General features: G+C 56.0%; 1 protein-coding gene across 2 annotated transcripts in view; it reads left to right on the top strand.

The window, feature by feature from the left end:
- The window catches only part of CACNG5 (calcium voltage-gated channel auxiliary subunit gamma 5), a 37,134-nt gene extending 26,661 nt beyond the window's left edge, over positions 1–10,473 (top strand). Inside the window, exons 1-6 of one of the 2 annotated variants that reach the window (XM_036269063.1) lie at positions 918–962; positions 1,670–1,918; positions 4,382–4,468; positions 5,343–5,483; positions 9,281–9,426; positions 9,687–10,473. In XM_036269063.1, coding sequence (XP_036124956.1) covers positions 1,723–1,918; positions 4,382–4,468; positions 5,343–5,483; positions 9,281–9,426; positions 9,687–9,944 — 828 coding nt within the window. In that variant the 5' untranslated portion in view covers positions 918–962; positions 1,670–1,722 and the 3' untranslated portion in view covers positions 9,945–10,473. Of the gene's footprint in view, positions 1–917; positions 963–1,669; positions 1,919–4,381; positions 4,469–5,342; positions 5,484–9,280; positions 9,427–9,686 lie in introns of those variants that run through there. The other variant, XM_036269064.1, reaches the window with a different exon arrangement.
- The last annotated feature ends 13,901 nt before the right edge of the window (positions 10,474–24,374 follow it).

Genomic DNA, 24,374 nt, shown 5'->3' on the forward strand with positions numbered 1-24,374 from the left:
CTTGCAAAGAGCACCCATTCCCCTCCCCCCACTCTCCTTTCTCCCCTCCTCCAGTGAGCTCAGACTCTGCAGAGGAATCGAGCCTCCAGACTTGAGTGTGGCTTCTGTCCCTTTCCCACTGGCCGGGCCATGACCCCCTGTGCCTCAGTGGCGATATGATGCCCTGCCCTGCGTAGGGCCCTGGGTCAGCACTGAGAGCCTTCACCTCCCCCCCACAAGTGCTGTGACACCTGACACTTTCCTGAATGTTAACATCCTGTTTCAAAATGTCTGGCTTTGCATTACTGCAAAGGGCTGATGCTTTGGCAACGTTGCAGGCGTGACCAGCTTAGTGCTGAGTGCCCAGCACCCCCCCCCTTCTAGAGATGGCTCTGCCTGTCTCCTCCAGCCCCCCTGGGTGACCCTCTTCTGGGCTCTCATCTCATCCTGGGATTCCCTGTCACCTGTTTGCTTGGCACAGGTCCTCTCAGACTTGAGCAGGTATACAACTCACCTGGATTTGCTACGACACGGATTCTGATTTACACAGTTGGGGGAGCCTGAGAGTCCATATTTCTAACAAGATCCCAGGTGATGCTGCTGGTCCATGGTTCACACTTTGAGGAGCAAAGGCCAAGTGTTCTCAACTTGGGCTGCACATTAGAATCACTGGGAGCCCTTGAAAAATACCGGCGCCCTCATGTGAGCCCAGCTGCACCAGAATCTTGGAGCAGCGCCCAGGCATCGGGATTAGTAGGCACTCCCTGGTCGATTCTAGATGCAGCCAGTGCTCAGCCCTGGGCCGGGCCGTGGGCTCTGTGGGGGTCAGCATCCATCTGCCTTATTCCTCAGGTGTTTCCAGCTCTGAGCCCACTGCTTGGGCCCGGCAGGTGCAACAGGTGTGCTTGTGGCTCACCTCGGACAGACTCTCAGCTTCTCTCGGGCTGTGTGCTAAGCGGCAAGAGTCGGACAGTTCTAATTAGGTGGGCTCTGGAGGCCCATTGAACTTGAACTTGACCCTTTACTGCTGTTGACCTAGAACTACAGCTGGTTGTAGCCCATGAGGAAACCTTCCCCAAAGCCTTCATTGCCCTCTGCCTCTTCCCAAGGCTGCTGCCGCTTCCCCTCCCAGATGCAGCAGCTCTGCCAGGGTGCCCTTGACCCTCACAGTCCCCCTCAAGGCCGAGAAGCCCACCCAGCAGAGCTTCCTCCACCCTCCCCCCTTCTCCTGAGCTTTTGGGCAGATCTGCCACAGCCCCATCCAGCTGCATTGTCTCTGCCTTGTGGGTGCCTTTGTTTTTCTAGGTGGGAAGCCTTCAAGGTCAAGGTTAGTGTCAGGTTCAGTGTTCCTCATTTTGTCTCCCAATTTGGGCAGCATGGATTACTGGATAGATGGATGGATGGATGGATGGATGGATGGATGGATAAGTAGCATTATCTAGCAAGGGGACTCCACAGGGGACAAGGTGGCCCGTTTCAGTAGCCTGGCAGAAAGCTGTGAATTCCTGGCAGGGAGAGGAAGGGGGTGGCACCTCGGTCCTGGTGGCCTGGTGTCCAGAGATCTGGCCTGTTGGTCTTACTAATTCGTTTAGCCGGGTGGGGCTCACTCTAGTTACCTCCCCAAGACCCCGCACCTTGGCCTCCTTGGAGTGTGGCTGCTGTGCCCGCTCACTCTCTCTCCTGTCCCCAGAGCCTGCCCCCTGCTGTGGGACCGCCGGCAGACCACCCTGGGCCGTCGGAAAGATGAGCGGCTGCGGGAGGAAGGCCCTGACCCTGCTGAGCAGCGTGTTCGCCGTCTGCGGCCTGGGCCTCCTGGGCATCGCTGTCAGCACCGACTACTGGCTGTACCTGGAGGAGGGCGTGGTCCTGCCCCAGAACCAGAGCACGGAGATCAAGATGTCCCTGCACTCGGGCCTGTGGCGTGTCTGCTTCCTCGCAGGTAGGGGCTCCCGGAGGAGGAGACAGCCCTGCCCCGGAGAGAGGAGCAGCCCCTCCCTGGGGAAACCTGCCCAGGCGCCCCTTCCCCACCCTTGGGAAGAGAGGCTGCAGAGACCCCGACAGTCCTCCTGGAGTCTGGGCAGTGTCCCCTGCAGCGACCTGGACCCTTCCCAAACTCCAGCCCTGAGGCGAGGTGTTCATCTGAGCAAGTCCTCTGTCTCCCGGGACCTGGGTCTTCCCCCTGAGAGGGGAGGTACCCCACCCTCTGCCGCCAGGGCCCTCGCCCCGGCTTCCTTGGTGTCCATCCTCCCCACTGCACTGCAGGCAGGACGGGCTGTCCTTCCACCCGACAGATGAGAGCATAAAGATTCCAGGAGGGGAAGGTCTCGGCGTCACCCGCATCCGCTAGTGTGCAGGGCGGGCGACCCCCAACAGTCCGTGGGGCAGCGGAGAGCGACACCGGCGTCTCCAACCCTGCGCGGGGCGGGTGGTGCTGCCTGTCCAGCCCCCGCCAGCTCTCGCTCTTCCAGCAGCCAGGGCTTCTCGGAACCCTTGGGGTTGCTGCTGTGCTCTGTCCCTTTATCATGGCCGAACCAGCCTGCACACGCCGAGCAGCTCCGTGTCCTGAGACTGGCCACAGCCCTGGGCTGGCCGGGGTCACTGCAGTATGGTCACTGGGCATTTCTTGGAGGGCCCTGTAACCTACGTGAGCACTGGGCAGAAGGACCACGTGGTCCTTCCCAAAGCAGACACATGTCCCAGCAGGCCAGGCCAAGAGGTGTCCTCCCTGCTAAATACTGGTGGGCACCAGGTGGGCACTGGAAATACAGGGGGGATGGTAGGCTGCCCGGGTGTGGCTCAGTGATTGAGCATCAACCCACGCACTAAGAGGTCGCCGGCTCGATTCCTGGTCAGGGCACATGCCCAGGTTGTGGGTCAATCCCCAGTGGGGGGCATGCAGGAGACGGCCAGTTGGTGTTCTCTCTCATTAATGTTTCTATCTCTCTCTTCCTCTCCCTTCCTCTCTCTCTCTAAAAAAAAAAAAAAAAAGAAAAGAAAAAAGATCTATATCATGGTAGGCCTTTGGGAGATGGGTGTGGTGGTTGGCACCCACTGGTACTCATTTATTTGATTGTTTATGGCCCTAGTGAGAATACAATTCGTTCTGAAAAACATGTATTGAGCTTTGTTGTAGAGTCACTTCAAGGGACCAGTCGGAATGCGGTGGAACTCGCGGGGCACAGAACTGTACCAGTGAACACCTCTGGTTAACTTCTGATATTTACACACCGTTTCCTTGTGGACAGCTGTCCCAACGCAGGGGCCACGCCCCATGTCTGCCTCACCGAGTGGCTGCTTCCTAGGAGCGACCCTCCAGCTGGCTGCCAGGACAGGCTCCTCCTTTCTCCTGTCTGGGCCACCTGTTCCCCGGCCTCCCCAGCCACCTCCGGGCTCGGCCTTGCTTCCAGCCTCTTCCTGGTGCTGGTCTTCGAGGGGGCCTCCCTGCCCCACCTCGCGTCACCCCAGTGGTTTCGGACATGCCGAAGAACTTCAGTCTTGGGTCCCTAAAGCTCCTCTTACCTCTTCTTTTTTTTATTTTCTTTTACTTTTTTAATTTTATTTTTCAGTTACAGTTTACATTCAATATTACTTTGTATGATTGCCAGGTGTACAGCACAGTGGTTAGACAATCACATACTTCACAAAGTGACCCCCCCCCCCCCGATATTCCCTGTACCACCCGGTGCCCACCAGTATTTAGCAGGAAAAGCTCCTCCTGGCCTGGCCTGCTAGGGACATGTGTCTGCTTTGGGAATGGTGTCCAATACTGACCTCATCCTCAACCACGTGGCATCATCTCTGCTTAAATCAGAAGCATTTTTTTTCCCTCATTCGAGGACATTTTTCCATTTTTTGTTCAGATAGAGTGGGAGGGAGAGAGAGAGAGAGAAACATCGACGTGAAGGGACACATCGAGTGGCTGCCACCCGCACGACCCAACCAGGGCCGGGGACAAACTGCAACCGAGGTACGTGCCCTTAGAGCGAATTGAACCCGGTTCTCTCTGGACCGCAGGCCGATGCTCTAACCACTGAACAAAACCGGCCAGGGCAAATTGGAAGCATTTTGAAGTCACCGGGACCTGGCTTCCTAGGTGGTTGACAAGGCTGTGGGGGTTCTGCCCCATGACACCCACACCGGGAACCTAAGCAACGAGACAGCCAGCAGACGTTCCCCTCAGCTCGGGGTCTGACTGCTTCTCCCCCGACTCCCGGCGTGGGGTCCGTCTTCCCGGCCATGCTTCTCCAGGAAGGACGGTGTCAGGAGCAGCATCGCCGCTGCTGTGAGCCACCAGCCAGGCATGGGACCCCCTAGGCTTCGGAGCTAGACCAGGTGTAAAGACTCCATGGGTCCCAGTCCAGCTCCCAGCAGGACCAGCGAGGTAACGCCCTTGTCTTCACAGGAGAGGAGCGCGGACGCTGCTTCACCATCGAGTACGTGATGCCCATGAACTCGCAGCTGACGTCCGAGTCCACGGTCAACGTTCTGAGTAGGTGCCTCCGACTTCCCAGCCTGGGCCACTGGCCGGGCAGAGCAGAGCGAGGCAGGGCAGAGTGGGCGTGGCCAGCTTGTTTCTCGGGAGCCGATGTCCAGACTCGGCTGGCTGTGGGAACCTGAGCTCACCAGAACTGCTCTGTCGATTATTCATCCAGTGGTGGAGCCAGGTGGCTGCAATATCCCAGTCTTGTGACCCAGGCGAGCGAGAGGGCATCCATGCCCAGCATCTTCGTCTGTTTGGGCTGCTCTGACAAAATGCCACAGGCCAGTAGCTTATAGACCTCAGGAGTGTATCTCTGTAGTTCTGGAGACTAGGAGTCCGGGATCAAGGCTCCAGCATGGTCACACTCTGGGGAGGGCCCTCTTCTGACCCACAGCGGGTGCCCACATGGAGGGAGGGCTGAGGGAGCTCCGTGGGGTCTCATTCTCTAGGGGCACCAATCCCATGCGTGAGGGCTCCACCCTCATGACCCAAGCACCTCCCAAAGGCCCACCTCCTGATCCCATCACATTGGGCATTCAGGACAGACATTTAGACCCTGGTGCTTGGGGAACTGAACCGAGCCCTCTGGCCCCCACTGAGGCTGACCTCATGGCCTTGGCCTCACAGAGCGGGTTTGGACCCCTAGGGTGAACCGGGAGCCATTCTGGCACTGACCCCTGAGTTAGCAGAGACTGCACAGGCTATGGGCTGAGGGACAAAGCCTCGGCAGCACTGAGAGGTGGCGGGTCACCCAAGGGGGTGGAGCCTGGGGAGCTCATGCAGGGTGCAGCTCTGGGGACCTGCTGGCAGACAGCTGACCCAGGAGGGTAAGCGACGAGTAAGGCCACCGGAGGCTGACAGCGTCCTTTTGTCCCTCGATTAGAAATGATTCGCTCGGCCACACCGTTCCCTCTGGTCAGTCTCTTTTTCATGTTCATTGGGTTCATCCTGAGCAACATCGGACACATCCGTCCCCACAGAACAATACTGGCCTTCGTCTCCGGCATCTTCTTCATCCTCTCGGGTAAGTGTGTTGTTTTCGTGCATTCCGGGCCTTTGACCCCTAAACAGCTCTGCTCTGGGGAGTCCTGGTCATGGCTGAGGGTCAGCCCCCGGGACCCGACCAGCTGAGTCAGTGACCCAGGCAGAGTCGGAAGGAGACGTCTGATGACCTTGAGTCCATCCATTACTTCTGGAGGAGGAATGAGCTGCCCGGGGCAGAGCTGGGAGCAGAGCCCAGGGGTCCTTCTTCACTGCACGGTCAGCACCGTGCCCTCCTCGGTTCCCACGGGCAGCGCGTGGTCCTGGGTGTGAAGGGGCTAGGTCTCGTGTTTATGCATTCGCGACCTGCCTCTGGAATACGGCCCCTTTACCTCCAGCCCTCAGCCGTCCTCAGGAGACGCCTACTGTCCCCTTCCCTTTCCAGTCACACCCTGTATCCTGGGCCCTCCCAGCTCCCTTCAACAAGAATCGGTCTTCCTGGACTGACTCTCTTCCTGGTTGTCCTTCCTCCCTCCTTCCCTCCTTCCCTCCTTCCCTCCTTCCCTCCTTCCCTCCTTCTTTCCCCCTTCCTTCCTTCCTTCCTTCCCTCCTTCCTTCCTTCCTTCCTTCCTTCCTTCCTTCCTTCCTTCCCTCCTTCCTTCCTTCCCTCCTTCCTTCCTTCCCTCCCTCCCCCCTTCCCTCCCTCCCTCCCTCCTTCCTTCCTTCCCTCCCCCCTCCTTCCCTCCTTCCTTCCCTCCCTCCTTCCTTCCCTCCCTCCTTCCTTCCTTCCTTCCTTCCTTCCTTCCCTCCTTCCTTCCTTCCTTCCTTCCTAGTAGCCACCAGCCTCATTCCAGGTGCTGGATCGCTGCCACTAAAGGCAGTGTGACGAGAGATACCCAGGCACACAGCAATGTGAACACAGTGTGACAAGGGCTGTGACAGCCGTCAGCAAGGACTGCCGGGCGGGAGGGTTGGCGAGAGGAGCACTTGGCACTCCGGCCAAGAGTGGGTGAGGGAAGAGTTCCAGGAGCAGGCAAGGGAAGGGTGAGCGGAGGAGGGGTGGAGAGAGCTGCAGGGGGACAGGAGGGCCCCGGGGGCCAAGCAGAGGCGTGGCTCATCACGGCAGGAGCAGAGCAGGGTGTGGGGGGAGCTGCGGCTGGGGAGCCATCTGAGGTCACCTGATGGATTTGGGACTTTGTGAGCATCCTCCAAAGGGTTTTGAGCCACGGAACGGCGTGACCGGGTTTGGGATTTAGAATGACCCCTCGGGGTGGAGGAGGGAGGGAAGCAAGGGGGCAGGGGCGGCTTCAGTAGTACAGGAGAGAGGTGCTAGTGTCCCAGAGGGAGGGCATGCAAGCAGAGGAGAGAGAAATGAGAGGTTTCAAGGGACACTTAGTAGGTAAACTCAACCGGACCAGGGCTAGGCTCTCAAGGGAGGAGTCCAGGGTAGGTGCAAGTTCTTGCTCGGGCACGGGACGGATGGCGCATTGCATTGCTGGTCTAGGGATCACAGGGAAAGGGGCAGAGATCACGCATGTAGAGTGGGAAGTGCTGGGTTTGGGGTGCCCATGGAACAACTGCAAGGTGCCAGGAGGCTGCCAGAGGGCAGGGTCTGGGGCTCATGGAAGTGCCTGGACGGTGGACAGGTTTGGGAGCTGTCAGCCTAGGAGTAGGAGAGGGAACCAAGGATGTGGATGAGATTACTCACAGGAAGTGCATAAAGTGAAGGGAAGAAAATGTAGTTTAAAAAAAATGGTAGGCCTTTTCTACCCTTTAAGGTGAGAACTTTTTTTAAAAAAAAAATAAGGCATCAAGCCAAAGGAGTGACTCTCAGGGCGTATATTTTAAGTGCCCTGGTAGAAAGATGGCTTAATAATGGATGGATGGATGGATGGACGGATGGATGGATGGATGGATGGATGGATGGATGGATGGATGGACGGATGGATGGAAAGATGCCTGGATGGATGGATGGACGGATGGATGGATGGATGGATGGATGGATGGATGGATGGATGGAAAGATGCCTGGATGGATGGATGGACGGATGGATGGATGGATGGATGGATAGATGGATGGATGGGAAGATGCCTGGATGGGTGGATGGATGGATGGACGGGCGGACGGACGGACGGACGGACGGACGAACGGACGGACGGATGGGAAGATGCCTGGATGGATGGATGGATGGATGGATGGATGGATGGATGGATGGATGGAAAGATGCCTGGATGGATGGATGGATGGATGGATGGATGGATGGATGGATGGATGGATGGGAAGATGCCTGGATGGACAGACGGATGGATGGACAGATGGACGGATGGATGGATGGATGGATGGATGGACAGACGGACGAATGGATGGATGGATGGACGGACGGACAGACACACAGAGAAGAGGATGAACAGCTTTGGGGCATCAGGCATGCTGCTCGCCACCTGATCCCCGAGCCACTTCGGTTCCCTTTCCCCAACATTCTCCTGTCAGTTCAGCGTGGGAGACAGATGGCAACCAGAATGCCTGATGCCCAACAGCTTTTCTTTCTTTCTCCTTCCATTCATCCATCCCTCTACCCATCCCTTCATCTTTCCTTCCATAATCCACCCGCCTACCCATCTTCCATCCATCCATTCTTTCACCTGTGAATCCATTCAACTACCCTTCCATCCATCAATCCCACACGTATTTATCACGCACCTCGTCCAAGAAGTAGGGACCCAGGGTTAAGCGCTTTCTCTCTCTATGGACCTGGCCATAGTCAAGGCGGGACCGTCGCGTTGAGGCGCTGGGATGGATGCTTTAGCGGTAGCTGCAGGTCAGAAATCTCGGCTAGAACTGGGCCCCGTGGAGTTGTTTTAACGATAGCGACAGACAGGGTCCAATGACTCAAACACGGGTGCCAAGGAAGTCTTGAATTGAATTGCTTTGTCTTGGATATTCATCCTTCAAGATGCCCTGGTTTAATCGTGTGAATGGAATTAAACCTGGGCAGCTCAAATCGGAGTAATTAGTTATGTCCTGATTCGACCGCGGTTACTACCTGGCCGCCGGTGCCTGAGGCGGTTGTTTGCACGGTGGCAGCAGGGGGTGGGACCACTGATGTCACGATCCCCAGAATCTGGACAGGCTGTCCTTACCTGTCTGCCTAACAGTCGCCACAGCCACGCCCCGGGTCAGGTGGGCTGCACAGACTGTGAGACACCGGGTCTCCCCAGTGATGTTACCACCCACCTCGGGAGACAGGGACTGGAGGTCCGGCTGCCTCTGCAGGGGGTCTGTCTTATTCCTCAGTTCAGCAAAAGCCACCTGCTAGCTCGGTGGTTCTCACCCGTCACTCACATTCGTGTCACCTGGGGAGCTGTTGAGCCGGCTCTAGCCCCCAGGTGACTCAGAAAGTCCGGGGTGAGGTCAGGCATGTCTGACAGGTGAGGGCGGGTGCGGTGAACACCGTCGGGCTTACCACGGCTCAGGAGGTGGCCGGACGGGGAGCTTGCTTTCTTTCTTTTTTAATTGAATGTATTGGGGTGACACTGGTTAATAAAAGTATACAGGTTTCAGAGGCACACTTCTACAATACATCATCTGTATATTGCATTGTGTGTTCACCACCCCAAAATAAACTAACAAACAAATCGGAGACAGGGAGCCTTCGCAGCTGCACCGTCCGCTTCCAGACGGCAATGGTCTCGCGGGGGCTTCGGGAGAGCTCCTCCTTGAACCCCCAAATGAGCGCGTTGTCACCACAAGGCCGGGCTTTCCTCCTGACCCCAGGGGGAGTCGGGGTGCCCGTCGGCAAACACCCCGGGCCTCTTCCCCGAGCACTCCTGCCTCCCCCAGGCCTCTCTCTCGTGGTGGGCCTGGTCCTCTACATCTCCAGCATCAACGACGAGATGCTCAACAGGACCAAGGACGCAGAGACCTATTTCAGCTACAAGTACGGGTGGTCCTTCGCCTTCGCTGCCATCTCCTTCCTGTTAACGGAGGTAACCCTGCCAGCAGGCTGGTAGGGAGCGGGGCACTGCCGGGCTGAGTGGGAGGAGGAAGACCCTCCACACACATCCTGGGGCCGCCCTGTGTCCCCAGAATGTATCAGTGGTTTACCTTCCTGTGTCTGCTCCATCCAGGGTGTCCCAGGGCCCTGCTCCCGCCCCCGCCTCCCCTTCCCTCCCCACCCCAGCTGCTGTCATTGCTGTGTCCCAGGCAGAACCCCGGCAGTGAGCTCTCCTCTGCTCTCTCCTCTTAGAGTGCGGGCGTGATGTCCGTGTACCTGTTCATGAAGAGGTACACGGCTGAGGACATGTACAGGCCTCACCCCGGCTTCTACCACCCGCGCCTGAGCAGCTGCTCAGATTACTCAGGCCAGTTCCTCCACCCCGACGCCTGGACCCGGGGCCGCAGCCCCTCGGACATCTCCAGCGATGCCTCCCTGCAGATGAACAGCAACTACCCAGCCTTGCTCAAGTGCCCCGACTATGACCAGATGTCGTCCTCCCCCTGCTGAGCCTCGCGGCCTCCCTCCCAGGACCGTGGACAGCCAGGCAGCCTCTCCCGTGCGCCCCCGCTGGCCTGAGAGCCCAGGCCTGTGGCTGGCAGGCGGGCTGCCCCCACGCTTAGCTGTCACCTGACCCCTGTCTCCCTGCCTCCCCCACAGCATCTATAACTGCCCCACCGTGGTGTCAGGAGTCTGGAGCCAGCGGGCAAGCGGATTGGCTGAGAGCATGGGTTAGCCCCACCTCTTGAGTGCCAATCACTTCAGCAGCTCTCCCCTCTCCTGGGACAGGTGGGTGTCCCAACTGTGTATTCATCCCTGTACCCCAACTTCATGGCCGCAGGCCAAGGCCAGCTCTGAGATGCCAAGTCCCTTCCACAGACCCAGCTGGACTTGTGTACTTGCCAACTGGCCTGGGCCTCACGTTCGTGGTCTGGACCATCGGACGAAAGGTGGCTTGTAGGGGGGTCCGGCTGGTTCCACACTGTCAGGCAGTGTTCCCTGTGAAATCTTTTGTTCTTTTATCACCCATATTCGTCCATACAACACACCCCTCTGTGCTCCCCACCCCCACTCTGCCCCTCCCGCTGTGACTCTCTCCCCTCCTCCCACCAGAACTCAGCTGCCCCACCTTGGTCCCCCAGGGGCCAGGGGCACCCTGAGGCCACTCTGATGAAGTCACAAAAAGGCGTTAATGGCTGATGATGTCTTAATACCATGGCCCCTTCATAACATATTTAACAGGGGTCTTTAATGCCTTAACCCAAGGCAGTGACTCTGGTCTGAGAATGTCAGCGTTTTGCTGGTCCCAGCTGACATTTCCAGGCAGTGTCTCAGGCCCTGGGGACACTACGTGCTCACATGGCCATATTTCTGGTCCAAGGCCCTAGAATCTAATCTTGTGGGCAGATGTCTATACCACCGAAGCAGAAGGCAGCTTTCAAAGAGCCTCCGTGGGTTTGGGGCTGGATTTGCTGACACCTGGTGCATTTTGAGTCTCAACAAGCCAGAGCGGGTGACCTGGCGGCTCCCCCGAGGGTGCCCGTGCACAGTGCCGGGGTTGCCAATCTGATCCTCACATAGGGCCGCATCTGCTTGCTGGGCGTGGGACATGTGTAGGCAAATAGATGCCCCCAGAGGATGGGACAGGGTGGTGCCTGCTGTCCTGGTAGGAAACCTGAGCGGGGGTGTGGGAAGCCTTTTCCGTGGGGTCCACAGGCGGCAAACAGTGGAAGGACCTCTGCAGGGTGTCACCCCCTCCGTTCTCCAGGGGCCTCCCCTCGTGCGGTTTTGGATTTGAGGTTTTCACTAGCAGAACAACAACGGCTCTCTGCTGGTTTCGCCTCTGTCCTCTCTCTCTTGCTCTTCAAGATAACGTTAGGTTCTGGGGCACAAAGCCCCCGGGAGCTACGCGGCTCTGGAAAGGTGGACGGAAAAGCGCACCTGTGGCGTGTACAGCCTTCCAGACGGTTTCTGCTCGGCTGCCGTAAGACAATGCCACGGACGGGGTGGCCTAAACAACAGACTGTTCTTTTTTCATAGTTCCGGAGGCCAAGAGCCCAAGGTCAAGGGGTCAGCAGATTGGGTTTTGTCTGAGGCCCCCCCTTGGCTTGATGCTGGCCATCTTCGCGACCACGGTCTTTTCCCTGTGCGTGTACACATTCCTGGTGTCCAAATCCCCTCTGTATAAGGACACCGCCCCCCAATGTAATCATTCAGCTTCCTGTAGAAAGCTCCAGGTGGCCCTCACGTGTGATTTCCAACCCGCACCTACACACCAGTAGCAATGGTAAAGCCCAGCCCTCCCTCCGTTGGCACCTGTGATGACTGTCGTAGTCTTCGGTTACTGTTGACAGGGAAATACGGGAACCGCGCTCCCTGCAGCAGAGGAACAGGTGAGTGTCCTTGGAGACCACTGGGAAGCTTTCCAAGCAGGAGAAGTGTGTGGATATGCTCTACTCCAGCTTCTGTCCCTGGCACTAGCTCGTAGGACACACTTTCTCTCCCCAAAGCACTTTCTCTGTCACCACGCCAGGCTTATGTTTATGCACATGGGAAAACAAGCCGCTCCGCGACGCGGCGGATTGTCGACTGTGACGTCGTTAGGACGGGCCTTTCCTGGCCTGGATGCTGAGCTGCCAAGTCAAGCAGGTCTGACCCTGAGAACGTGCAGTTCACGCTGATCTTAAGAACAGGTCTGGGTCACTGGCTCCCTCGTGGGGATATGTGGGCATATCGGTAACTGTGCAACTACCCACCTGGAAATTAACCTCAGTTCTGGACTCTATTTGCTGCCTCTCCCCAATCGAAAGTTTTTCACCAGACACTGAAGTATAGAAACTCAACTCAGAAATCATGAATTAGGGTCCCTTCCCCAATGCACTTCCCAGTCTTTTGTTTCCTCAATCACTTAAAAAATACATTAATGAGCTCTTTTTTTTTTTTTTTTTACCCTCAAAAAATAGGAGGGGGAGATTCATACACCAAAGTCTGATGAATTTTGGAATAAAATCACTCGGGGTTACCAGCCACAGGGACATTGGTCGCCCCCCGCCTGGAACCCCCCACCATCCTTCTTGCCTCAGGGGTGAGTGGGTGATGCCTCAGCCCCCGACCCCACCAGGTGGCCTTCACAGGGGTGGTCTGTTGTCCGAGCTGTGCGCAGGGATGAGGGGAGGAGTTACAGGCAGATCCACGTGTCACTGGTTTCCAGGTGGTATTCCAAAGGAGCACATTGGGAGAGCCTCTCCTTAATGTTTGGGCAACTTTCCTTTCTACCTACATAAAAGTGCAAGTCCCAAGTCTGGTGTGGAAGGCCAGTGGACTAGAGACTCGGGGAGGAGTTCCAGTTCAAGTCTGAAGGCCACCTGCTGGCAGGTTTCCTGTTTGCTCAGGGGAGGTCAGTCTTTGGTCTAGTCGGGCCTTCAACTGATCAGGCGAGGCCCACCACTTTATGGAGGGCAATCTGTTTTATTCAAAGTCCACTGATTTAAATGTCTATTCCATTCCAAACACACCTTTACAGAAACAGCCAGAATAATGTTTGACCACATACCTGGGCACTATGGCCCAGCCAAGGTGACACATAAAATTAAACCATCATAAATGGATAAAGGACAGAAGAGGGCAGGGGTAATGGCATTCCACCTCAAGAGTTGCAGGGTTGGTGCAGAGGTGGGGGTGTGGGGGTCAGCACATCCGTGCACACCCAGGGCTCTGTGCTTTCCCAGGCGGCCCCTCTAGCTGAGGGCATCTGCTAGAGCACACAGAGCCTACTTGCAATTCTCCCGGCTTGACTTTTATCCCACACTCAGTGAACACACTCTCGAATGTTAATACAACCCTGAGGAAGTTAATTAGCTTCTGGAACACAAACACTCCACGTGCTGAGTGGATGCAGAAGTGGATGAGCAAGTGGATTCTGCCGAATGCAGGGCTGGTGCAGCGTGTGGGGCTGAGGGAGACAGCTCACCCATGCGTGCTGAAGCCGGACAGGCCAGGACCCAGCCTCAGCTGCCAGGGTGGGCTCGGTCGTGGTGAGGCGTAGCAGCCGCCACCTGCAGGCTTGACACTCCCCCTGGGGTAGGAGAAGTGCACCAGGTCGTAGCCCCTCCAGGACTTGGGACCTAACTTTTTCATTCATACAATGAGGAGGTTGGATAAAATCATCTCCAGTCTCTGTCCTCAGGCTCTGTCTCCAACTCTAGCGGCTGTTGGCTTTACAGGCAAAACCCAACCAGGCTCAAGTGATGGACACCCCCGGCCCCTGTCTCCTGCCCAGAACACCTAGACAACAACCCAAAGAATATGGAATTTAGATAAAAGACCAGATGCTTGGGGGACCTCAAGAAAGAACAAGAGCCCTGGCCGGTTTGGCTCAGCGGTTAGAGCGTCGGCCTGCGGTCCTGAGAGACCCGGGTTCGGTTCCCGCTGGGGGCGCGTACCTCGGTTGCAGTTTGTCCCCGGCACTGGTCGGTTGTGCGGGTGGCAGCCGCTCGATGTGTTCCTTTCGCATCGATGTTTCTCTCTCTCTCTCTGTTCCTCTCTCTCCCTCCCACTCTACCTGAACAACAAAAACAAAAAAACAAAAAAAAAGAAAGAACAAGATCGAATGCAAATGGCAGGCGCCCAGAGTAGCAGAGGGGGAGAAGGGAGGGGTCTCGTTCTTTCCTCTGTCCTCTGAGCAAGGGCATAAGAGGGAAGAGGCCTCTCCAGCCAGTGTCCGCTCGCCTGCCAGCATTATGGGGAGTGAGGCCCTCGTTCAGCCAACTCCAGAGGTTCAAGATCAGGTTCAAGGTCAAGAGGCACCCCATTCACGCTCAACATAGTGCAGAAAAGATGCTTCCCAGCTGAAAGGTACCCAAGACATGACTGTATGTTGGAAGATGAGAGTTTCCAGGTGGGAGTCGACTTAGAGAAGTGACTGAAAAGCTCATCCTAGAATTGATGCGAAGGACTCAACCTCATCCTCAGACCAGCAAGTAAGGGGCTGGCCAGTCACCCCGGTGGGCCGAGGGTTCAGGGATATGACCTGCAGCTTCCTTTGCCGTGTTCCAACCCAGCCTTCCCGCAGGCAAGAGAACAGACGTTGGAGCCACTCTCTCTGGACAAGCCCACGGCACACTTCAAGCCTCAGTTTCTCCATCTACAAAATGGGCAGCCTCTCAGGCCTCCTTACCTGGGAAGGAGTGAGCCTGCATGAGAACTTACATGGGGATTCTGGTGGTGCTTGGTGGAGAAGACACAGTGACGGGGCTGAGTGCTGGCTCAAAGTCACCAATTCTATGACCCAAGCTTAGCTGACTTGTCCTATAGTCTTGGCTTTACCCTCCCAATGCCTCAACCTGCTCATGGCCTAGGAGGGACTTCCCCCCAACTCTCTCCTTACCAGCAGCAGGAGCAGTTTTGGGGAACAGCCGACACGCCATTGCCCATTGACCCTGACTTTGAGATCCTCCCTTTTCAGAGCTGGTCGCGAGCGGCTTCTGGCTTACACGGTGCGGTGGACAGGACAGTTCTAACAGCAAGTGACAGTTTGACTCAGCTGGCCGAGACCATAAGTATTACTGTCACATCAGAAGGCCAGGAGTCAGTGTGGGTCTGAAGACTGATTAACTCAGTATCTCAGTGATGCCCTCAAGGACCAAGTTCCTTCCATCTCCTGTGCCATCCTTGAGGTTGACTTTATCCTCAGGTTGGTAGCAAGAGGGCAGATCAAGTGTCATATCAAGACGCAGGAGGAAGAGGAGGACTGGCTTCCTTAGGAACAAAGACAACTTTCCCGGAAGACTCTACCTCCTGTGTTATTTGGCCCAAACTGGGTCACATGCCCATTCCTAAACCACCATCTGGCAAGGGGAGGGGTGACCATGTGCTCCAGTTATTTATTGATACATAACGAATTACCCCCAAACTCAGTAGCATAAGCACAGTCATATCTGTATATGGTTCTAGGGGTTGACTGGGCTCAGCAAGGTGGCTCTTATTCAGGATCTCAGACGGCTGGAGTCTGACAGCGACTGACATCTCCAAGGCTTCCTTGCTCGCCGGTCTGGTGATCGCTGTCCACTGGGACCTCGGCGAGGGTCGTGGCTGGACACCTGTGCAGTCTCCTCGTTAGGCCTGGTCCTCCTCAGCGTGGCAGCTGGGTTCTGAGAGCGAGTGTCCCCAGACACAGGCAGCATTGCCTTCCTTGGAAGTAGCCTTGGATGTCACCTGGTGTCCTTTTCATTAGAATGACCACCACCCAGATTTAAGGGGCGGGAACGTAGGCCTGTGGATTCTAGAGGGGAGGCGTGTCCAAGTCCCGGGGAGAGGGAAGCAGGAGAAACAGGACCTGCCATGGCGGCCATCGCTGGAAAATGCTCTACCACCCGCCAGCTGGCTTTGACCAGCTGTGCTCCCCGCCCAGGGATTCTGACTTTGTCCGCAGGAGGGGCTGAGAGTCCATTTCTGTAACAAGCTTCCGGGGGATGTCAAGGTCATGCCTGCTCTAGACCCTGAGGACTGGGTTCCAGACACGACTTGTTCAAAGCTCACAGCGTGGTCCTAACGTGATACCAGCGTGAGAACCACTGGCTTAGACCTACCAGGACTCACCCTTGGAAGGGGGACGAAGCCCCTCCTCATGAGTTTAGTTGAAAGTCTAGTCGCTTCCCAAAGAAAATGAAAGAAAAGGAGGGGAAGAGTGCCGGGTGGGCAACCAAGGATGCTCAAGGCCCGGGCATCCTCCCTGCTCCCTCCCAGCCCGCAGACTCTGCCTCCTTAGCCAAAGCTGTGCCCTGGGCAGGCTGTCAAGGTCGGGGCCCGTGCCCAGCCCCTCTGCTCCCGGGCCCGGTCCCGGTGAGCTGGTCTTCACTGGGCTGCAGCGCGAGCCTGCCCTTGAGAAAGACGGCGACGGTGCTCAGCGTCCTGCCAGCGTCCTGGACTCCTGGCCCTGAGTAGGCTGGACGGATGTTCAGAAATGACCTTCGGTCTCAGGGCTCTGACTGCAGAGTCTAAACCAATCTTCATGGTCTTTGAATAATTCATTTTACACTCAGCAATCACAGAAAGAACAGGGCTTGAGGGCTTTGGAGGGTTCTGATCAGGCAATAAAGAGATGGTGTATTACAGTCTTCTCAGCAGACTGATTTGGGGTCAGTTCTAATATGAACTCCATCCACATCCACCTCCTTCCCTGTTTCAGATCCAACACAAACTGCGCGAAAACACTATGCAATTAATGGGGGCAGCGGGGAGTATAAATATAAAGCGTAAAGTCTTTTTCTGATTAAGTCGCCCTTATCCACATGGTAAAGAGAGAAAATTAAGCCCCACAAGAGTACCCCTATTAAACCCAAAGCAATTCTCAGCGCCCGAAATGACCAAGGCTGGATGGACTGTCTGCAAGGTCAGCCCTAGGTTTGGAGGAACTGGATTTGCCATCTTGAATCAAGACATCACCAGACGTCATCATCACCAATAAAGCCCTATCCAAGGGGTTGGCACGTAGTAGGTTCTTTGCCAGCACTGTCTCATTTAATCCTCTTGACCCTGTACGTAGAGACCTAACGAGGGCTAGGCACTTGCTGGGGACCGTGCAGGTAGTCTATGTGCCCTGCTCTGAGAGTCCTGTTTCAAGTGGTTGGTATCTGCCTTTCTAATGCCCAGCATGGCCAAAGCACCATTTCCATCAGCGGGGAAAGAGCCTAGATTTCCATTCAAAGACAGATGGGGAAGGAGGAGCGTCAGTAATGGGAAAGCATGGTGAGGGACCGCTCTCTCCTTGTGGATCCTGGCTTTTTGTCACATCTCTGCTCATGATGCTCAATTCTCCATGACACCAGCTGGGTGAATTCAATTCCATTCCATTCTGACACTGACCAGAGTTAATACAGATGCCACAGCAGAAAGGCTCAGACCCCGTTTCAGACGCCAGTCACAAGAAAAAGGTCCCCAGGTCCTCACAACGTCTGTCCAACTTGGCTACAAATTGGAGTTTCCCGTGACTCACCGCCTTGGCTCCGAGCGTTCACTGGAAACGCTCACAGAACACAGGGAAGCACTTACTGTACATTCTCACCTTGTTACGCAGTGAAAGGCACAGTCAAGGGGACAGATGAACAGCCAGGTGAAGAGAGACACGGGGGAGGGGGAGGGGCCGAGCACGGTGCTGCTTCCCTGTGGTGTTGAGCTGTGCACAGACCAGGATGCTCTCCGAACCTCTGACGCTGGGGATGTTTACAGCGTCTTCGTCATGTAAGCACGATGGATCGTTAACTCAATTTCCAGCCCTCTTCCCCTTTCCAGTGACCAGCCCCCACCCCGAAGCGCTCCAGGAGCCCCTCCCCCAGAGCTGCCTCATGAGAACAAGACACTCCGACCCCCCAAGAAACTCCAAAGGACTCGCGAGCTCTGTGTCAGGAGCCAGGGTCAAAGGGCAAACAGGAGAACAACTGCTCCTCGTGCTCCCAGCACGTCTGACAAGGGTTTTGGGAGCTCAGCAACCAGGGCAGAGACCAACACACGTGCTTTGCAGAGTGATTCCAGATTCCCGAGGTGAGGTCAGCCGGGGGCGGGACCTCGCCCACGCTCCTTGCTTGCTAGTTACTGGCAGACTCGTAGTACCTGTTGGGACTGCCCACTGAGGGTGTGGCCAGGGATCACCTGTCCCATCCCAACAACCCTGATCTGAGCAAAGTGCTGAGGGGTCAGGTTCTGGTCCTGGGGACGAGCTCACTCTGGCTTCCAGGCCCCGTTTTCCAGGCCGAATCCGGGGACACCGTGAGGCAAAGGCCAGTGGGGATGCCGTGGGAGGTGAGACCGACACGGAAGCCTGTCAGCTAGAGAGGAGGAAGGGACATTTCTGTTGATTCAACAAAACGTCTCCTGAAGCACCAGATGTGTGAGCTCCCACACCGCCGGCTGCGGGAGGTGCAGAGAAAAGGCGGGGTGTGAATGAATTTTATTTCACCACACTCAGACGCGACACATGTCACCTTGTTTTTCTAAATCGAATTAAATCTAACTTGGAGCCTTGCTCAACTGCTTGGTGGGAAATGGTATGTCCCCAAGGGCTGCCCAGGATTCCCCGGGGGAGCGGAGGGCAGTGGTAACCAGGCAGCTGGAAGTCCACAGCCCAGGAGCTGGGGTCCTTGTGAAGGAGGACCCTGACCCCTGGTGGCCACTGTCCTCAGGAGCCCCATTCTATCACCCCTCGTGGGCCCTGCAAGGGACTCTGGTCTCCACCACTCTAGGAACTCACCAGCTGTGCCTCCTGGCTCATTTCTTTTTCAAGAGGCATGGGGACTGTCCCCCGGGTTTACTCTTCTCCCCGACCTCTTCACAGATGTCCTTCCTACCTGTCCCTTTGGAAAGACACTCCCTCTTATTCCTAGAAGCACAGTGGTGGACTCGTTTTTGGATTGGGGAAGAAGCAAAAGATGGAAACAATGGTCCAAGTGTTCTTACTAATTTACCCTGCAAGTTTACTACTAATAATTAAATCAGTGCCAATATATTATGTTAGTTGTTGCTACTATTTATTTAGTACCTTCTATATGCCAGCTGCTATCCTGGGCAGTTTATCCTACGTGGTTTGACTTGATTGGTTCATTCTAAACCCCGGAGCCGAGTCTGATCGTTATACTCCCCGGTTCACGGTGTACAGCCCTCATAGTTCCACGTCAATCTTGGCTCCTGGTTTCTCATTCATTCACTTTGTTTCCCTTTCCCCTCCAGCCCCAGGAGCCATCGTGTGTCCTTCTGTCTGCAGGTGCTCCTTAAATTGTGTATTGTTGGGTTTTGCACGTATGTTCTCACTTGAATAAATGGTACCGCCGTGTGCCTGCCGTTCTATTTCTCCCCCTTGCATCCAGCACAGCTTTCGCTGATGCTTCTGTTCTGCTCCAGGGCCAGGTAGCCATTGCTTCCGATCCCTGCCTGCAGGGATTGACATTTGCGGTTGACATCCACTGCCTTTGGCCTAAATCCCGATGAAAACCCCAGAGACAGACACCAGGAAAAGGGGACCGAGCGGCCAGAGTCCTGAGCTCATCTCCCAGATCTGACCGCGATTCCTCCAGCAACCTCTCTCCGGTCAGGTTGCCGCCAATCCCCACTGCTCACAAACATCGATGCTACAACACAGCCATGTGCCTCTCCTTCCCGCTGTGACCATGCCCGGGGTCTGCCGAGGCGTGGAACGCACGCATCACAGGATGACGGCACTCGATGTGATCACCTGCTGCCTCCTTGCTTTGCAGAACGCAGGCCACGGTCTGCGCCCACGGGCAAGGCACGAGTGCCCCTCCATCCCCCGTCCCCACTAGAACAGTCAGAATCCCTCGAGACGGTAGCAGTGGACTCCCCTGCGCCCATCACCCAGTTCCCACGAGGATTAACACGTGTCCAGTCCCCGATTATTTAGAAGCAAATCCCAAGCATCACATCGTTTCTTCTGTGAATACTTTACTGTGTATCTGCAAAAACTAGGATTCCGTAAACATCACAATGCCAATAATGACACACGTAAAACACGAACACTCGTTTCTTCGCTTCATCGTCTGAAATTGGGAGGCACGCAGCCTCTGGCTGTCTCCCATTGTGGTCGGTGGCCACTGGCAGTCAGGGCCTAGGCCCATTATTTCCCTGCTGGTTGCAAAATGCTCACGTTCTAGTATCGCTCTTTCCTCTTTGTCGAGCTGGAGTACTGCCGGGCAGGGGTTGCCTGCCACCCGCTCTCTGGTTTCTGACCCAGTCATCACTCCGTTTGCCCTATTGCATGGATGTGCCCAGTCTCCCAGTGGATGAACTGAGCCGATTCAGCCAAACATCCCAAGTCACGTCTTGCCAGCCCTCAGCCAGGAGCCGCGCTTCCTTCTAACCTTCACTTTTAACACGGATCTCCGAGTTGTGAGTGCTAGTGTGACCATGCGTTCTGGCCTGTGCTTCCCCTCGGCCCCAAGGCCATTCAACAACCACGTGACACGAGTTTCTCCTCTGCGAAGTCTGCCCCGTTCACGGCTGGGGAATGGCCAGTTCTTTGCCAGCCTTCGGAGAGGCCCAGAGCAAGGCTAGACGGCCATCTCGAGGAGGCTGGGAGGGTGTCAAGTTCGCCCCTCACAAGGCAACATTGCCAGGAGCTCATGCCCCCCTATGGAGAGGGGCCTTTCCTAGAGGCCCCCTCCAACTGTGAGTCACCAGCTCCCCAGCCCCAAACCCCACAAGAGAAATGCAAATGGACTCTGGTGAATAGGGAACTAAAGCCCCCTCTGTGTGGGAGAGGATGTTATAATATCAGGCTGTCACCAAATTAATGTTATTAGACGAGTGTGAAAAAATAGCAGCCATAATTATTCCCATACAGTAGCTCGATCTGAGCTTTCAGCCTGTCTCTGTGCCCCCTAAACACAGGGCTGGCGCTGCTCCTGCTCCATTGGCTCCTCCTCCTTCCCTCTCTCCAAGATGTTGCACAGGAAAGAGGCCCCAAGCAAGCTCCCAGAACCCCCATTTCCTTGGGAAAGACGACAAGGATGAGAACTGAGATTTCTTCAGCACCTACTACATGCCAGACCCTTTACTATGGGACTCCTCAGAACAGTCTAATGAAGGAAGTGCTGTTATTCCCATTGGACAGATTAGCAAACTGAGTCCAAGGGAGGTCATGTAGCTTGTCCAGTGGTCACTAGACTTGTAGATATGAGAGCCTAGGTTTGACCAACTCCACAACCTATGCCCTTTGCCCTTTGCCCTTTGCTTTGCTGTTCCTGATGTTCCTCTGACCAATGTCTCCCAGCCCCTCCACCACCTCTCTGCAGACAACTCTCGTCCAAGTATCTGCCCACGATGAGAGTTGGCTCCTCCCAAGTGAGCTCCGTGTCTCCCGACTCACGGCCTGTCCACTGCTGCAGTTCAGCCCAGGGCCAGGAGTGGGCCCTGCTCTCTCGCAGAAGAACAGAGCAGGTGGGATGGAGCAAGGACGCGCTCATGACAAGTGGTGTGAGGAGACAGCATGGCGGAGGCTCAGGAGGGCATGGCCCAAGCACAGATCCTGTCGCCAGGCAGCAGCCTGGTCCTTACAGCAGCAGCCTGGTCCCTGCTCTGACTCGAGAGATGACTTCACCTCCCTGACCTCCAGCTCATCCATCGGGTGTAAGTAATGACGTCTGCATTCATGATGTTATATGTTACAAACACAACACGTCATACAAAGGATGCTTATGAAAGGTGGCCAGAGTCTGGTGGGCACATGGCCATTGAGGGCCTCCTCAAGAACCAAGCTCTGGGTTGGAGCTGGGGATGAGGACAGCGGTGGTCAACCCCAGATCTTGTCCCTTTGGTCTCAAGAAGCTCACAGGTGAGCAGAGCAGTTGTGATGAGGAGGAGGGGAGGGGAGAGGAGGAGGAGTGTTACTCCAAGTGGTGGACACCGTGAGCAGCTGCAGGGTTCCCCTTTAACGAAGGAGTGCGGCTTGTTGCTGAGAGCGCGTGCGCAGACCCTCAGCCAACAACTCCTTTCCTCTGGGACCTGCGTCAGCTGCAGGGAGCCACCTCGCCCACGGCCATGCCCTTCCCTGGGCAGCCGACATCCGGTGACTGCTCCACTGGGACCGTGGAGGCTTGGCTGCAATCCAACAATTCAGGGTCTCGGGAGGGCTGGTTTGCTGCCAGCGCCCCCTAGGGGTCGAGTCTGTACCGCAGCTGGACGCCCCTCCGCCCACTCCTGGGCGGTCTCAGGGACACTGTGCCGGCCCCCACGGGACGCCAGCCCTTTCTCACTGTGCTTCCCGAGGAGTCCAGCCTGTAACAGGATATCGCTGTAATTATATAAATGCTGATAACCTCTTCCAGGGTGCTTGCGGGCGAGCCTGGACTACAGGATTCACAGGCCTCCTCGGGAACGTGCCGTAAAAGACATCATTCTTCTTCCTGCGCCCAGGGCCCGACTGCCCTTCTGGCCCAGGAGTGGGCAAGGGACTCAAGCTGGTCAGATTAGGGTCCCTCACACCGATGGGCTGGGGGTTCCCCTCCCCCACTCCAATGAGGGCCGCTCAATCTGTGCCGATTCCACGTGCCAGGCAGATGCCTCCCTGTGCAGGCGGCGGGGGTTGATGTCCCCAAGGTCATGTTGACTCCACCCCCCACCCCGGCAGCGGGGCTCTGGAGCTGGGCAGCTCAGAGAGCGGGTGCAGGCTCTTTCTCTGCCTCGGGTCACTGGTTTTGCTCTGCCCTGGGGAACCACACCACATGCACCGTGCAGCCTCACATCTGAGAGTAGTTCTGGGTCCCCGCTGATGGGTCACCTCTGCTCCAGGGAACTATGTCCATATCCTCTTCCCCATCTGGGGACACTGTGACTCTGAGCCATTTCATGATCCTGGTCACTGCCCTCTGTAGACCCTCTAGGTTGAAATGTCCCTTTTAAGTGTGATGGGCAGAACGGATTCCAAACTCCCGCAGCAAACGCTGGAGGCCAGCCCTTCCCTTGACGTGGGTGGAGTGCGTGCGTCGGGTTGGTTAAGGAAGCGCCGTAGCCTGTCAGCTAAGATGCCTTCCAGCAGTGGTCCCTAAGCCACTGTTCACCGGCCAGGACCGGGGACACAGGGCTCGGGGCTGAAAGTCAGGACTTCGGCCCGGGCCAGTTCGGCTCAGCAGGTAGAGCGTCGGCCTGCAGAGCGAAGGGTCTCAGGTTTGATTCTAGTCAAGGGCACGTACCTGGGTTGCAGGTTTGACCCCAGCCCGGACCAGGGCCTTACAGGAGGCAACCAGTCAATGTGTCTCACTCACATCGATGTTTCTCTCTCCCTCCCTCTTTCCCTTCCACTCTCTCTAACATTCAATGGGAAAATATCCTCTGGTGAGGATTAACAAAAAGAAAGCCAGTACTTTGTACTGTACTTTACATTTACCTCCTCCCTTTATCAAAAATTGTGCACTTGCCTATTCAACCTAGATTGTGCGCCCACAAAGAAGCTTTTTTCCCTTCAAATTTCAAATGCCTCCTCAATTTTATATGACAATAGCTAACAATGCTGCCCTCTTATGGCCAATTTCTCCCTTTCCTCTAGAATACACCTCGGATAGAATGGAACAAGCCGGTTCCTTGCGTGGGCTGGGCACAGTGCTGCTTGCATTTTCTTCTGACGAACACACGCCTGCTTGTGGGAACGCAGAAGGACCTGCTGCCCTGTGGCCGGTGACAGTCTGGGAGCCTGGCTTGTCGACCCCTAGCTCTCCACCTCACACTGCTGTTCTGGTTGTCTGATGCTTTCTGTCGTGCCCGGCAGCGTGTCGCCGCCCAAGGAGGCAGGAGAGGCTTTGGCGAGGACTAACAGTCGACCTCAGGGCTTTGTATTTTATTGTGAAACCATCTGAAACGTACAGAAAAGTGGAAAATCCAGAACAAAGAATCTTTTACTAAACCAGAGGTTCCCAGAAGACCCCGGCCCTTGGTTCCCGGTGTCTCTGGGGGATGCAACAGGAAGGACTCATGGCCTGGGGCTCTGGGGGAGCCCCCAATGGAGAGCCTTGTTCGGATAGCAGTCCAATGGTGATTAAAATTCGTTTCTTTAAAAGAAGAAGACCAAAAGCCCACCACTATTCAAATGCATTTACCTGAACAGACAGAAAATGTGTAGGACAAAAATTAAAAGCTACAACACACACGCACACGCACACGCACACGCACACGCACACGCACGCCCCGAATGCCAAGCTTCTGAAGGCAGGCAGGCCTGTCCCCTGGGAGGACGGGAATCAGGGGGCAGATAATTAAGCTGCAAACATGTACAGAGACACCTCTTTGGCCACAGACACTGCAGAATGCTCTGAAATGCCACCACCTCCAGCCAGGAAGAAAAGCAAAGTGGAGAATCCGGCAGTTTCCTGCAGAAGCTGTCACGGGCCCTAGTGGACCGAGACGAAGAGGCCGGGGAAGGGCCACGGCAGAGGCCGGGCGGGG

Source organism: Molossus molossus, unplaced genomic scaffold (assembly GCF_014108415.1).
Source record: "Molossus molossus isolate mMolMol1 unplaced genomic scaffold, mMolMol1.p scaffold_m16_p_19, whole genome shotgun sequence".
NCBI lineage: Eukaryota > Metazoa > Chordata > Mammalia > Chiroptera > Molossidae > Molossus > Molossus molossus.